This window comes from Bos grunniens, chromosome 28 (genome assembly GCF_055505025.1).
Source record: "Bos grunniens cultivar Pamir isolate PY7600 chromosome 28, Bosgru_T2T1.0, whole genome shotgun sequence".
In the NCBI taxonomy this organism is placed as follows: domain Eukaryota; kingdom Metazoa; phylum Chordata; class Mammalia; order Artiodactyla; family Bovidae; genus Bos; species Bos grunniens.
Genome location: NC_141192.1, coordinates 3,882,723 through 3,898,713, shown reverse-complemented (window position 1 = coordinate 3,898,713; position 15,991 = coordinate 3,882,723). Strand labels below are relative to the sequence as shown.

Genomic DNA, 15,991 nt, shown 5'->3' with positions numbered 1-15,991 from the left:
CTCAGCAGATGCTGCTGGGCTCCAGCCAGGTGTGTCCAGTATTTTCACTAGTAAACATCTTTGCCGCGAGCAGCTTTGCAGCACAACTAATTGGCCGTAAGGCCATTTTGCCTTAAAAAAAAATAACTGCTTGACAGTTATATTACACTAGAAAATGATAACATCGGTTTTTGCAGACTCTTGGTTGAATTAATCTAAGCCAGATTTCGTTAAAAATTTTCACCATTTCCCAAAAACTTCTACTCATCAGGAATCACATAAAAATCTCTTTTGCGAGGAGGGATAGGAGGATCGTCATTCTTCTTTCACCTCCAACTTCTAACACTGCGTGATAAATTTGGTAAAGATGGCCCGAGAGAACAAGCTGCCATATCTAAATTAGCTAAAGAATCCATCATTAATGTTCTTGAAGACTGTTGTGAATTAGTAGCTGCCTCTTCTATATTTTTGAAAGCTTAGCAAACTTTTGTTTGCGGTGTGTGTGTGTGTGTGTGTGTTTGCAGGCTTTTTAAAATTTATTTTGTTGGAGTACAGTTGCTTTAAACGTTGTGTTAGTTTCTGCTGTACAGCAAACTGAGTCAGCTGCATGTATACCTATGTCCACTCTTTTTTTAAGATTTCCCTCCATTTAGGTGAACACAGAGCACTGAATAGAGTTCTCTGTGTTGTGCAATAAGTTCTCATTAGTTGCCTATTTTATACATAGCAGTGTCCACACATTTAGTGTATATATGTCAATACTAATCTGCTAATTCAGCCCACTCCCTTCCCCACTTGTAACCATAGGTTTGAGCTATGTATCTATGACTCTATTTCTGTTTTGCAAATAAGTTCATCTGTACCATTTCCCTAGATTCCACAGAGTAAACTTTTGGTTTTGATGGGTGAGAGGTATGACTGCTCATAGAAGACTCTGTACAAACTGATCTACTATTTACTGTAATGGAACTGCCCCCAGCTATTTTATCTTCTATGGCAAAATGGCCTCATGGCCAACTGGTTGTGCGACAAAAATGCTTTTGAAGAAACTGCTTGCAGCAAAGGTATTTATGAGGAAAATACTTAGACCCCAACCGAGGTACCATCAGCTCCGCTTACTTACCTGTTCTGTATTCTCTTCGGTGCAGGTCGATTTGTCTCCAGTGGCTGTGGTTGCAGCCTTCTTCAGAGGCTCCCTGGGCTTCCTAAGCCACCGTGGCTGATTCTGCAGAGGGCCAGAGAACTGGGAGTTTCCACCTCTCCACCGGCAGGGTGGGGGTCTGAACGTCCAGCCTCCTGGCCTCAAAGCTGGACTAACATGGAGGTATAGCCTAAATGCAAGAGCTCCCACGGGATCCAGCAGTGTTCAGATGCTTGGCTGCTTGCCCTCCTGTCCCGCTCTACCCACGCCTCACCTGTTTCACAAGGAGTACATCCCTCGCCCAGGAACCCTGACCTCGGGAGCCTGGGCTCCTTTCTCCTTCCAAGTTCCCTCTTGGAGAACTGCTCATAGTTTTTCAATCTTCTCCAAGCAAGACTGGGGACCATGGCATCCTTTTAGTTTCCCGCCAAGGGACTGTTAAACACCTGCCCCCAACCGGACCCAGTTTCATTCCATGGACTACAGTCCTTGGGGTCTCAAACAGTTGGACACGACTGAGCGACTTTCACTTTCACTTTTTCTTTCACTCAGAAATGCCAGTCAGTCAGCTTCAGGCTCTACAACTGTAAGGCAATGTCAACTCAGGGACAAGGGAGTCGCTTGGGGGAGGCTGTTTGGGATAGAGATGCTGACAAGGCGGCAGGGAGGAGCAGACATTTTAGTCCCTCAGGAGCAGTCCCCGAATCTCTGGAAAGATCCCTGACTCCTGTTGAGTCTCTTGCTTGAACCACTCCGAGCAGACCTCTGACCAGGCTTCCATAGATGTTCCTTTAAGTATCTCAAGCAGCTCCCCATCAACTGATATCCCCACTGAAGCTAGGATGTGAGACCACTAAACATGCCTGGGTTGTGTTCTACCTGGACAAGCCCAGGGTTGGGGACCTGAGGTGCAGTATAAGTGAGTAGGACCCTGGAAGGCATAGGAGTGGCCAGTGTCTGGAGCTTAGGCTAAAGATGAGAGAGTGTGGAGATGACTTACAGGGGCCTCAGCTCCTAAAGAAGGCTGTGACCCCCGATGTCATACTTACGCATGGGGATCCATCCATATTTTGGAACGGGTGACATTCAGTTTTTCAAGATACCATTGTCCCTTTAATTTATTAGCTTTCCATAAAAACACATACCATACACAATCTACAGTATAGAAAGTATAATTTACAAAAATATAAAATCTTGGTTATGTTTTAGTATCCCAACATATTGCTGTGTGGGTTATTTCAATAAGCGTGTTTAAACAATGCACACGCAACCAGCATGACTACCTCTGTCGGGGAACAGTGTCAACTCCCTCCTTTTTGTTTTAAAATAAAATATATATTAAGAAAAAGAAACCAAAATTGGTTATATGTGCATACCGTATGTATAAAAGCATCTGCAGTGGGTTTTGAGAGAAAACATCCATTTATACCATATTCTATATCCATTTTCCAGCATCACTCTGTGGCCCAAAGTGTTTTAAACCGATTATTTAAACAGAGGTTCTTTCCATATGAAGGGAGTGAGCACCTTCAAGTTCGTAGTCTTCTTTCCAGGTTATGAGATTATAGTCACAAAACCCAACATATGGATATGTCTGGTTTTCAGGCCTTCAGAGCAGAGGGGATGGGCTGTGAGCAGCCATCAGGTCAGGTTTAATTCCCAGATCCCTTTAAAGGATTCGAACTGGCATTGAGGAGGCTGAATCACCAGCAATGAAAGACCCCAGAGCGATGCCCTGGGGTGACAGATGGCTGTCTGCGGGCTCTGCCCTATTTTTGCAGCTGCACCCTGAGTCAAGCGCTCACTCCAGAAGGTTCCCAGAATACTACCCTGCTGTGTGTGGGCAGGGCAGGCTCCTTCCACTCCAGAGCAGCTGGTCTTACCGGCAGGCACAGGTCTCCACAGACATGTTGGGGTACACCTTCAGAACCACATTCCGGTTCTCATCCAGGAAAAGGACCCCAAGAGAGCTCATCTTGTCGGGAACGCAGCACGGCTCTGGGATGCCCGGGACGATGCCCACGGCCCTGACGATGCTCTGGATGGTGGCGTGGTTGGATGGGCGGACCATCTACAAGGGGGAAGGGAGCATGGTCACCTCCGAGCTCTGCCCACCCTGCAGTCCTCACCACCCACCATGCTGCCACATGTCCTTGACTGAGGACACAGAAAAGGTGAAGAAGAAAAAGTGAGAAAGAAAACAAGATGAGATCCCAGGGCTGGGTATACGTTTCCTCTGAAGTCACTTACAGGCTGAGTCCTAGAGACCTTTGCAAAAGGCATCCTCCCACCCGCTTCCCCCGAAACCTTGGGCTCCTAGAAGGAAGGTGCATCCGGGAAGGCACTGGCCACTTGAGGGCAGCTGCACGTCACACATCCCCAGGGAGCACCTGGAACTGGCCAGGGAAAAGGCTGGAGAAGGCGCCTCGGGCCACAGCCACCCAGCCTTCAGAGTCCAGCGAGCACTGACACGTGCTGTCCACGCAGGAGGGGAAGGCCAGCAGGCACAGGTGCGCCACCGCGACGGGGCTGAAAACCCCGTTCCTGGGCGGGTCTGCCTGTGAGGCGGCGGGTGCCGCTTCACTGGCATCGCCCCATCTTGTCCTCATATCCGTCTTATGGGGTGGGCATGATTCTAATTCTGTTGGTGAAACTGAGGCTTAAAATGACTAAATAACTTGACCGAGAGCCCTCGGTTAGAAAGTAGTTTGGCCTGGAAACCACACTCGCTGGGCCCACTCCAGCTCTCTCCCCCTCCCTCTCCAGGCAGCCTCTCATATCCAGGAGTGTCTGGGTCCCAGCTGCAGACATGGAGAATGCCATTTTTCAAACACCTCCCCTAAGAGGAACAGGACCACGTTACAGATGCTTCAGCTCATTGTCGGCCAGAGTTTTATATGTCGTGTGCCTCTGGTGGGGAGGTGGGAGGTGGGAAGCGAAGCCAGGACACCGGCATTTGGGGAGTTCAGACTGATGTCAGGGAAGGTGGGAAGACAGTGAGGCAGACTGATAAGGTAAGTGCTGGGTCAGCCAGCGGGGTCGGGGAGGGGGGCGGGGCGCTGCCGCATACTCACTCTGCATCCGCTGGGGCTGCATCCTTCCAGCAGACGCCTGTCTCTCTATCAGGCACCTCCCTTCCTCTCTCCTGCACATGCACAGCTTTGAAGCCTCTTAATTCCCAAACAGGTTAATACGGCCCTAGGTCTGGGTCTGGGATTTCCCCAGCTGACTGATTTATTTACATTCACAGTGAATTTACGCACTGACTTCCTCTCTTGGAGGGGAAGGCATGACCTGGAACTCAGCGGAAGAGCTAAGAAGGAGGAAAGCGTGTGCTCAGTGCCGAGGTTGACATTTCTGGCAGCCATCCCACGACAGTGCAGGCTGTGGGGAGATGGATGGACAGAGCCATGGCCCAGCCCAGAGGGAAGGTGAGCATCTGAAAACCCAGGTCAGTGCAATGGAGCAAACAGTCCCACTTGTGTCCTGCAGACTTGCGAACAATGAGAGCTAGTTGCCACGTGAGCCTCTGCCCTGAGAGGGGAGGGGAGGGTGGGGACAGGGGAGTCACACTGGGAAGCCACTTAGGCCAGCACCATTGGTTACAGACACCATGCCCTGAAATCCAAACCAGATTTCTAGAAGAGCCTTGGCAAAGAAGGGGTTTAAGAGACCGGACCTGTGTGCGGGCGTGGGGTTGGGGGGGGGCGCGTGGGGAAACGGCCAGTGTCCACGCAATCTCTGTGATTTTGCTGTGTGGAAACACATGCCTAAAAGGATGGATCTCCTGCTCTGCAAAAGCAGAAAGGTTCTGATTTAAAATTCAAACGCTATGAAGGCAACACTTTCAAAAGGACAGCCAGACAGCATCCATCTGTGGGCTGTATCCACCCAACAGGCTGCCATTTGGGCATCTCTGTCTAGCTACTCCCTGGCTTGAATGGATGAGAGGTGTTATCATCTCTGTTTACAGACAGGGAACAGAGTCAGGAGACAGAAGGACTTGCCTGCAAGGGCACAGCTGGAGTGACAGTGAGCAGAGCACAGCAGGGTGACCCTGACGCCCCCTACCTTGGGCATCGGGAACTCACAGGCTCCCGAGCAGTAGTAGGCGTCGAAGGACTTGGGTGAGATGATCCATTCATTCCACCCTATGTCCGCGAAGTCCACCTTCAGATACCTCCGGGAACAGACCCGTGGCTCATCCCATTGCTTCTTCCGGGCTTTCTGCATCGTCTTCTCATCGAAGTCCAGCACCTGTGAGGAGGCCATGAACACATCCTGGCCCTTCTTCCTGCGGTCCTTGCGGCCTGGCCGTGGCTTCAGCGCACGGAGGGGGTTGGGCCACAGCTCGTGCTTGTGGTAGTGCTGGGCGTGGGGGGCCTGTGCCGGCCTCTCGTCCAGCCCAGGCAGCTCGTTATTCTGGAGGGGCCCGGTGGCCTGAGTGGCCCGGCGCACTCGGGGGTCTGCTGAGCTGTTGGGGGCTGCACCAGGCTCTGGGTCCCCAGCCTGGAAGGGATCATATCTTTGCAGCGTCACTGCCACGCTGTTGGGCTCTGAGATGGCCAGGTCATTGGCATAGATGAGAATGTAGGGTGCGTGAGGGCCGAGCCTGGGTACTCCCGTGTCCTTCTCCCCAGAATCCAGCTGAGCAGACAGGAGCAGCTCGCCATCCCGGCGGGCTGCCTTGACAATGAGGGAGATGTCCTTGGCCTGCCACAGGCCTCGCGGCGGGGGTGGCAGGGCCATGGCCCCACGGAGCAGCCCCTGAGTGGCCGTGTTCTGCGAGAGGCTGCGGAAGAGCAAGTGCTGGCGTGCGGGTGGGCCAGGGGGCAGCAGGCGGCAGGATGCATTCTTGGCCCGCTGTTTGCAGGGTACCTCACGTGCAGGGGGCCACTGTGGCTCTGAGTAGAAGTGGAATGTGGCTGTCAGGATCATTTCTGAATCTTGCATGGAAGTCAGGTTGAAGAAATACACGGCCTTCTGGTTGACCACTTCTGTGAGGGAAGGACAGACCACAGCCTGTTAGGCTGTCTCCTGGATAAGCCCCATGTTTACAAGGTCTTCCTCCTCAAGTTACAGAGGAGGAACGCCTGTCGATGGGAGCACTTCCAGGCCAGCCAGGCTTTCCGCATCCCCTGTAATTCTCACATTGAACTGATGAGGGCACCCTTTGCTATTTTCAGTGACCAGATGAGTACCAGGGATTAAGGTCAGAGAGGTTAGGGAGATTGTCCACATCCCATTACAAAGAAAGGAAGAAAAAAAAGCCGGCTGACAGGGTAAATGCTCCAGGTTGCTGCACGCTGAAGCTCCCATTCCCACCCCTGCACTCTGATGCCCCTCAATGAACAAGTGTTCCCACCACCTTCATTCACGAGACAAGCTGGAATGAGGTCTCTGGGATAGCCTGGGTTGGATCCAAGCCCTGCTGACAGTGGTGCCCCCTGACCCCGCCTCTGCTGCCTCTTGTATTTGCACAGCCCTCTATTTTATAGACGTTAAATGCAGTCCTTTGTCCAAATGAGGTAAATTAAGTAGCAAGCCTCACACTGTACCTGCATTCTGAGTGGCTTCTGAGAAAAACTGAACTTAAGAACACAGCTAACCGAGTGTCTGCTATTTATTCTGCCCAAGGCCTTTTAAACTTGTTTTACAAAGAAAGAACACTATCAGGGTTGTAGCAGGTCACTCAATAGAACCTCCAACATCAGGTTGCTCTCCAGAGGCCAGAACCATGATAAGGACGAGGATCCCTCAAACACATCTGGGGTTGACCTGCACAAGTTCACCAACAAGGCAGCCCCACCCTTCAAGCTGGGAAAGACCCTAGGAACCAGGCTTCCAGGACCTAGTGGGACAACACCTTGCTCATCTGCCTCAGGGGGACCTAGAATCTCTGTCTCGCCCGAATGCTTGGAGGATTAAATAAAGAACATATAGAAGGTGCCAGGCACAGAGGAGGAATCCCCCAAATGTGCTTCCTCACCACTTTTACCCAAATGACCCAGGCTGGCAGAGCGAGTGCCTCCTACACCCACACAGGCCCCTCTCACTCAGTGGTCCAGCTAACACAGCTGAGGAAGAACTTTTCTTCTATTCAATTCAACTCTGTTGTTCTGCTAACAGGTTCTTTGCTGGAGAACGCTTAAGAGGCTTGAGGGCAGACATTTCTGACTCTTTCCAAAGAGCTGGCTCTTCACAGCAGGATGTAAGCATCTCTGGCCTAGAAATCTGCAGTGCGTGATGAGAAGGAAAACAGCAGACTGGGGGCAACCAAGATGGGACTTTCTAGAGGAAAGCACCTTGGCTCCCCTTCCCGTGACAAAGTAGAGGGCGAGAGAGGGACTAAAGAAGTATAACTGGGACCACCAAGGTCAGGACAGCAACCTTGACTTGAGGTGGGTATGACCAGACGAAGGTGCTGGGAGCACTGTCCCCTGGGTGGCAAGATGTGATGTAGAGGAGGAGAGTGTGGCCTGCCCTGGAGGTTATTTCTGCATGGGGTACGGGAGGGGAATGGTGCATGCGGCCCCTCCCTTAGGATGGAGATCCAGGGAGAGCATGCTCAGGAACTCAGAGAGGGAGGAATCTTAGCAGTCAGGCAGCCTGATCAATTGCACTCAGGGCAGGCAGGAGTCTTCCCTCCATTTGGCTTGAACGCCTTTGGCCATAGGCAGCTTGGCCTTCACTAGGCAGCCTGCTACATGAAGACCCTCCCTGCTGGGAACCGTGTGGGTGGGTAACCCCCAAGCCTCCGGTGGCCTGAGGGTGCCCCAGCTCTGACTGTGCCTGCATCCCTACATTGCAGGGAACTGAGAGAAAGGCCACCCACCTGAAGTCTCCTAGCTTGGATTAGCCCCGGCTAGAGAGGAGAATCCCCGAAAAGAAGTCCCTGTTTCCTGTGAACCATGCTGGTGCCCGTGGCTCCCGTCTCATGGTAGCTAGAAAAGAGCCTTCCTTCCTCCTTCCTATGATTTCCGTTTCCATTCCTGCACACTCCCCCGCCTCCCTCTCTTTTCCAGATAAATATTTGGGATACTTCTACTTTGGGCTAAGTGCTGGGCAATCAGGGTCCTGGCAGAGGCGGACAGAGGTGCTCAGAGGAGCTCACTGCCGGGATGAGACAGATGGCAATGACCGGGAGCGGCTGCGGTGCCCATCACAGCTTCACAGGACACTGTCCACGGGAGGCCCCCCGTGGGCTGGGTGACAGCATCAGGTCACCGTCCTGCTCAGAGCCCTCCATAGCACCCCCTCAAAAAAAACTCAACCTCTTACCAAGGCCCTATGATCTGGCCTGCCTACGTCCCCAGCTCCATCTGCCCTCCACACCCCTATCTCTGCCCCCGTCGCCCTGGCATCCTCTCCTTCCACATGCGAAGCTCCCATCTCAGGGCTTTGTCCCAGCTACTCCTTCTGCCATTATCACTTCTCCTGCAGGAATCACAGTGCCTCTCTCCTTCAGGGCTCCGCTCAAGCAGCATCCCTAACAGAGGGCACCACTGGTCTCTCTGGCTGGAGGAGCTGCCCCATCACTCTGTTTGTCCTGGGCTTCATATGTCTTCACATCACTTTGGGACACGCTGATATATATTTCATTGTAACTTTTTCTCTTTCCCCCTAGAACACAACATTCCAGAGGGCAGGGCTTTGCAGCTGAGTACACTGCTGTATCTCGAGATCCTAGTGCAAAGCCTAAGGGATTGTCACTGCTCAGAAATGCATGCTGAATGGTAGCGTAGGAAGGGGTCTTTGCTAGACCAATCTGCTTCACTGAACAAAGACGGTTCCTGGCCTGCTGCCCTGGGGCTCAGCAAACATCCTAAAAGAAGTCCAGAAAGTCTCTTTCTTTGGAAAAACACAGCCAATTATGCAAATTCAGCTGGAGGCACTGCATGGGAGGACATTTGTCCAGTTACTTCCCTTTGAGCCTTAGTTTTCTCATCTTTAAAATGGGAATAATATTGTTTACCAGTCAGGAAACTGAAAGTTCCAAGCATATATGCAGGCTTGATTCCTTGTGTTCATAATCAGGGCAACAGAGATGGCAAGTGGACAAAAGCATGGAGCTTCAGGGAGGGCACATGACTACACAACTTGCCTCAAGTCCCCCACTTGGTAAGGGGCAGAGTCAGAGTATGCTTCCAGGCCTGTTTGAGCCCACACGCTCCCCATCCTCCCCAACCAGTTACCTTGGATAGAAGCTGGATCTGCCTAACAGCTAATTAACAAAGGTCATGTGCTGTGAAATCTTAAAATATTTTGCAAACACAAGTCATTACTTGGATGATGTTGCATTCTGACTCTCCAGGAAAGAAAGGACCTGATTTAGACAAGTTGATCTCTCTATGGATCTTTGAAAGTCTTAGAACCGTAATCAGGTCCACTCTACTGGGCACTCAACCTCCTCCTGATTTCCTAGGGACGGGATTGGAGGGGAAAGAGGTAGGGAAAGGGCTCTAGCCCAGTGGTTGCTCCAGGCTCCCTGCTGGCCAGGACCCTCAGACTGCTCTGCTCAATAGAAACAGAATCCACTTGGTGATCTGTCCCCTCACCTACTGCCCCTGAAACAGCCATCAGGGAGATCAGCATGCAAACACCAGACTGAAGACGCAAGCACCAACATAATAAGCTGGAAGCAGGCAGCGGCGGCCAGTCAGTGGGGTGCAGAGAAGCAGAGAGGACTACTGCGTACTGAGCGGCTATTTTTAGGCAGGCTCCAGAGTCAGGGTGTAAACCCTGCTTCATCACTGACTAGCTGTGGGGCCTTAGGCGAGTCACACAGCCTCTCTGTGCCTCAGTCAACTAGGCAGAATGTGTGCATGCTTCCTGCACACTCTCCACAAGGTGGCTGGCACACAGCAGGTGCTTGGAACACAAGGTCATTTGGTTTCACACGCTTCTGTTACACTTAGGACCCCACACCCCTGACCACTGTCCTTCTGCCCGACAGGAGGCACTGCCACCTGTCCACTCTGTCCACCTGGAGCCTGAGGATCTTCACAGCCTCTTTTCCTTCCTGCATCCAACCAGTCCCAGCTGCTGCATCTTGTTTCTCCACAACCACCCTGAACTCTGCATCTTTCCACCACCGTCTTTGCCTACAACCTGATGACTGCCTGTGTGACCCCAGCACCAGTCACCCTCACACCCACACCCACCCTTCACAGGGAAATCCTCTGTCACAGATGAAGAGTCAACATCCTTCACAAGCTCTACATATCACTAAGAAAAAGATAAGAACCCCAAGTGGATGAAGTGGTTTCCACAGGAAAATTTGCAAATGGCCAAAAAAGCATAAGAAAACAATTCAGGATGACCAGTAATGAAAAAGCACCCTAGTAACTTCAAATAAGAATGAAAATATGGCAGGTTTTACATACATGTTGAAAATATAATCCCATTAGGGTAAAAACTATATGTAATATTCCACAAAATATTATTAACCCTGGTTATATCTGGGTTGTGATTGGGGATAATTTCTTTTCCTTACTGGGATTTTCCATGATTTTTGCATAGTATGCATCACTCTCATGATCCCTCCCGTCTCCTCTTCTCTTCTCCACCCCCCACCCCCGCACACACGCTCTACACGCCCTGCTTCCTATAGGCATCATCACACTCAAAGCTCTTGATGGCCACGATGGACCGCTGGTCCACTTCCATCTCCCAACTCTCTCCTCCTGTTATTTCCTCATGGAGCCCAAACTCCTCAGAGGTCCTGGTGCACGGGGGTATGCTTCACTCCCATACCTGGCTGACACCCTCTGCCCTTCAGAATCTGTCTGGCGCTCCCCCTGCTCTGTGGAGGCTTCCCCAGCCTCTCTCCATCAGCCCTTCCCCTGCGGGTGAGTGCTGTCCCTTGGGGCTCCTGAAGCCCAGTCCCAACCCGCTCTTACTCCATTGCTCTACTTGTCCTGCTGCTCATATGCTTCTGTTTACTTCCTCCTTCTCGACCAGCTTGTGAGCTTTTCTGGAAAGGGCCAATAGTCTTTGTTTCTTCGTGTCCTTTAGGCTTACAGCATCTGCCACTGAATGAGGTGCTCAGGAAGGACTTCGGCAACTGAATGTGACTTTTCACATTATTGATAGATGGGTATGTATCATTACTCGCATTTTAGAGATGACACCAACCTCAGAGAGGTTAAGTAACTTGCCCAGTATCCTATGGGAAGGTGGAAAGGCCTAGACTCAAATGCAGATTGTGTGGGGCTGGAGGTGTCTAACCTTTAACCTTTATGGTCAGGTTCAGAAGCTCTCTCCATTGATGTGGACTTGTAGGGAACAAGACATACTTCAGGGAGCAATGCAAGGGAGGGAAGGAGCCAGGTGGCTGGAGTATTAATAGTAAAGCTAATACATTACTGAACTTACACGTGCCAGGCAGTGTTAAGCACGGGACTTACTGCAATTCATTTGAAAAGCCCTATAAGGAAGAGAACATGATTAGCTCCATTTTAGAAGTGACAAAACTGAGTCATGGACAAGTTCAGTCCCTGGCCCAGGTCACAGATTCAGGATTTGGTCCAGCTCCCAGCCTGCACTTGGAATCTGAGCTGTGCTGCCTGTTGGCAGGCAGAGGCCATGATTCCACTGCAACATGGGCTGCGGGGACCACCCCATTGAGACAGCAGAGGCCACCGTCCTGGAGCAGGCTGGCACTGCCATGATCCAGAGCCGAAACCCTTACATCTGTGCCTCATTCATAAAATAAGGAGTCCTGCCCAGGCTCACACCTCCTCACAGCAGGGTCACTGAGCATGAAGCAGGCACCTCTGAGGGCTGGAGCTGGGTACGAACCAACTTAAGGCAATCAAGGGAGGGGACGAGAAACCAAGCTTCCTGAGTCAGACACAAAATTTAGTTCGTCCCACTGAATCTTCACCTTGCCTCTATGTGCAAAGAAATCAGTGCTCAGAGAGGTACAGTAATGCGTGCTGCGGCACACAGCCAGTAGCTGGCGGAGCTGGGACTTCTACCCATGGCTGCCAGATGGTTTAAACAAGAGCGCTGGGTTTATCAGAAAATCCGAGACTGGCCCATAACTCTCATCTGCCTAACAGAGTAACTGTCTGTTCCACCCTCCGTCTCCCAAATCCTGGGCTCAGTTTTGATGGAAGTTTGCAGAGGGGCCAGCAGAGAAAACAGCCTGATCCTGACAAACGGACAGTGCCAGTCATTGCTGCTGTGAAGAGTTCTGCCTGCCCTGGCCTGGGTTTATCTGTAAAATCAGAGGGCTGGATCTGAAGTACTGCCACCACGTTCTTCTCAGAACAGAAGCAAGGCTAACTGTCGCTTCACTGTTACTTGTACCCCCAGTCTATGAGAAGAGAAAAACAGATTGTGCACCTTCACGCCTGGGCCTGTAGGAGCCAGGTGGGCTCAGCGGTCATATTCACCCCTTATTGCAGCAGTAACCTTGCCAGCCTTGCTTTCCTCAGCCACAAGGCTTCGGGGACTGAATTAATGGATGCAAGGTCAAGTCTACACTGCTGTGAACACAAATGTTTTATATATGGGGAAATACAATGTACCAACACCTAACCCAGACAGTGCTGGGCTCAGGGCTTACACATATCATTTCATGTCATCTTTCCTGCAGCTCCACAGGGAAGATACTGCCATGACCTGCCAGTTTTGGAGATGAGTACACTCAAGTCCACAGAGCTTCATTTCAGCCATTTGCCCAAGGTTACAGTCATGCTAGATGAATCTTGAGTGGCTTAATAATAATAATACTCCAGAAATGTGCCCTGAGATGTAACTAAAGGCACCAGGGGGGATGGAGTTAGATCTGGGTGGCTTGGAACCCAGGAACACTGACCTAGTGAGTCTGTCCAGTAGGGGATGGGAATGGGGTAGGGGAAGGGCCTCTCTGTGGCAGGAGTTCCCAGTATACATTTATGGGAGACCAAGCTTCTGGAATTTGGCTCTGTGGTCATGGCTGTGTTACCCCAAGTCACACAGCCAGTGATCAACAGGGAGATGGCAGATCTGACCCCAGGCTGTCTGGCTGCCCAGTGTTGGGCTTGTTCCCCTCTACCTCAAAAGGGGGCCTTACAGATCAATGATCTTTCTCCTGATGAATGGCCTCCTCCTTCACAAGGGCTGCAGGGAACCCCTACCCACATTTTCTGCAATGGCATTCTGAGACCATGAGTAATCTCCATGACGAGGGTCTTCCCTCAGCCCCTGCCACCAGGCTGCACCTCTCCCCTCTGCTCACTCAGGGCCTGCAGAGGTAGCCCAGGCTGGGCGGGCAGTCAGCAGAAGCTGGATTCTGAAGGGTTCTTGGAAGTAGGGCGGGTAGGGGTCTGCAAATGATCTCTGTCCAGTTTCATCCAGGGTGTGGGGAGAGGGGAAAGGATCAACCCAAGAGGGGCAAGGGCAGGAGAAAAAAGGGGAACCCCCACTGCCCAAGCTTCTAGAACCTTCCTCAAGCCACCATGGTTGAAACTTCATGCTAGTGCTCAGCAGACTTCAGTCCCATGTACCCAAGGCTGGGCACTCAAGCCCATTCTCAGTCCACCCTGCTTCCCCAACCCCATACCCACTAAATGCCCCAACTGTGTACCTGGGCCCAGTGCCTGCTCTTCCGTCAGGGCTGCATTATACCCACCTGGTGGGCACTCCTCCGCGCCTGCCTCATCTGTCAAGAGTCCACACAACTAAACCCTGCTACATGGATCCCCTAACCCCCACCCTCACGCTCTACCCACACACAGAGACCCTGAGCTCTGCCAGCCCAGTGCCATCTTCATCCTGTGCTTACAGCCTGGGGTGGGGGAGGCGGGTGGTGGTGGTGGTCTGTGTCCAGCAAGGTTTCCACCTTCGCAGGCTTAGCGGCACCCCAGGGGCAGGAAATCTGTCACTCTGTGTCACTCTGGCTTCCCACTGGAGGCTCAGGGCCTGGCGTAGAGTGCTGCGGGCGCGGAGGGGCGAGGAGGGGGAAGGCGAAATAGTTGGTGAAAGAATGAATGAACTAGTCAATGAGTAGAAGGAAGAGGAAAAGAAAGGTGCAGGGATGTGAGAGGATGGACAAGCGAGGAGGGCCGGAGGTTGAGGAGCAGGGGGGCGGGGGTCCCCTCTACTTACCCAGCCGGGCACGGAAACTGCGGACCGTGTTGCCCCCTCCCGGCCTCGCGCCCCTTCGGCTGTATTTCTCATAAAGCCGGAGCATGTGGACAGCGACCATGTCCTGCGCGCCTGGGCTCTGTGCAGCGGCCACGTCTCCAGGAGACCGCTGGGGGTTCTTGTCCCCTGCAAGGCCGTCGGCGGCCGCGGGCGGGGCAGGCCGAGCGGCGGCCGTGTGGCTGCCGTCCGCGTCCCGGAGCAGCAGCAGCAGCAGTAGCGACAGCAGCGGCAGCTGTTGGGACCCGGGTCCCAGGCTGGTCCGAGCGGGGCCTCGAGCCATGATGGGTGGCGGAGGCGAAGGGGCCGCAGCCGCCGCGGAGGAGGAGAAAGGAGATCGAGGACGCACAGGAGGCTGAGAACAGACCCTGCGGCAGGAGGGCACGCAGACTGCACACGCAGGCGGGGGCTCGGGATGCCGAGATCCGCGCGGGGCGCGGGGCAGAGCGGGGCGCACAGCCGGGCGCACGGTAAGGCACGGTCACGGCAATCCGGAGCCACGCAGAGCCGAGCCGAGCCCAAGCCTGCGCGCTGCCTTGGCGGACTGAAGGCAAAACTTTGCAGCCCCAGGCGCGCTCGGCTCGGCGGGTTCGAGGGGCGGGGCGGGGCGGGGCGGCCGGCGGAGCCCTAGAGGGAGACCCGGCTGAGCGCCCCGGACCACTCCGGGCCGCCGCCCACACGGCAATCCCTGGCCCGACAGCGGTGTGCGTACGCCCGAGTGTGGCGGCGCGCGCGCGCAGGGGTGTGCGCCCGAGTGTGCGCCCAAAATGTAGGGGGCGTGGGCGTAGGCAGGCGCGCTCGTCGCTCCCCTGCGGAGAGCCGGAGACCCGGGGACCCAGCCCGGCTCCTGTGTGTCGGCGCCTTGGCCTGGCCTGGACTGCGCGAGGGCTGGGAGGCATTTAGAGGGGGGCCCTCCTGCCGGGTTGCCCCTGCAATGGCATGCGATGATTGTGGTTGCAAGATGACAGCTCCCCCGTGAGCAACCGAGGCGGGCTGGGGAGGGCGAAGGGGGATGTGTGTGCGCCCGGTTGTCTCTGAGCCAGTGTGCGTCCAAAATGCAAAAGTGAGGGGAGCACAAACCCTCCCTGGGCATCCTTTGAAAAGAAAAACCTTGACGCTAAAGCTCAACCAACCTAGGGTAACTGAAACAAGATCCTGATTAACATTCATAATTAGTCGATTAACTGACCCTTTTTTGGCAACAATAATTCCTGTTGAAGAAACACATCAAAGGTGCTTATTAATCTTTGGACATCAGGCTTGTCCTGAAAAAAGGACATGGTTTTAAATTGTTTTACAAAACGTTTCCAGAGCTTCAGGACAGGAGAAGAAAAAAAGAAGAAAAGTCAAGTGACTGTCCCAAGAAAGTTCCACAGTGAGGGCACAGTGAATCCTGGACCACTGCCTCTCAGTTTAGCCCTAGGGCAGGAGGTCCTGAACTTCATCTTGCCTTTAGCTGGATTTCTTGTCCAGAGATAAAATTTTAGGGCATCTGTGAACTTGGATGGAAAAAGCTTCCGTCTGTATTTTCACTAACCTATACCTGAAACTTGTGTATGTGTTAGACCCTCAGTCATGTCTGACTCTTTGCAACCCCGTGAACAGTAGTCCACCAGGCTCCTCTGTTGGTGGAATTCTCCAGGCAAGAATACTGGAGTGGGTTGCCATGCCCTTCTCCAGGGGACCTTCCTGACCCAGGGATCAAACCTGGGTCTCCTGCATTTCAGGCAGATTCTT

The 15,991-nt window shown here is 52.9% G+C and overlaps 1 protein-coding gene across 1 annotated transcript; it reads right to left on the bottom strand.

Moving 5' to 3' along the window:
- Positions 1-2,210: 2,210 nt before the first annotated feature.
- On the bottom strand, positions 2,211-15,013 carry GDF10 (growth differentiation factor 10). The gene is made up of 3 exons (XM_086382597.1): positions 14,219-15,013; positions 5,192-6,117; positions 2,211-3,191 (listed from the first exon to the last, which is right to left on the bottom strand). The coding sequence occupies exons 1-3, from the start codon at positions 14,535-14,537 to the stop codon at positions 3,000-3,002; spliced, it is 1,437 nt and encodes a 478-aa protein (XP_086238723.1). The 5' UTR covers positions 14,538-15,013; the 3' UTR covers positions 2,211-2,999.
- Positions 15,014-15,991: the final 978 nt, after the last annotated feature.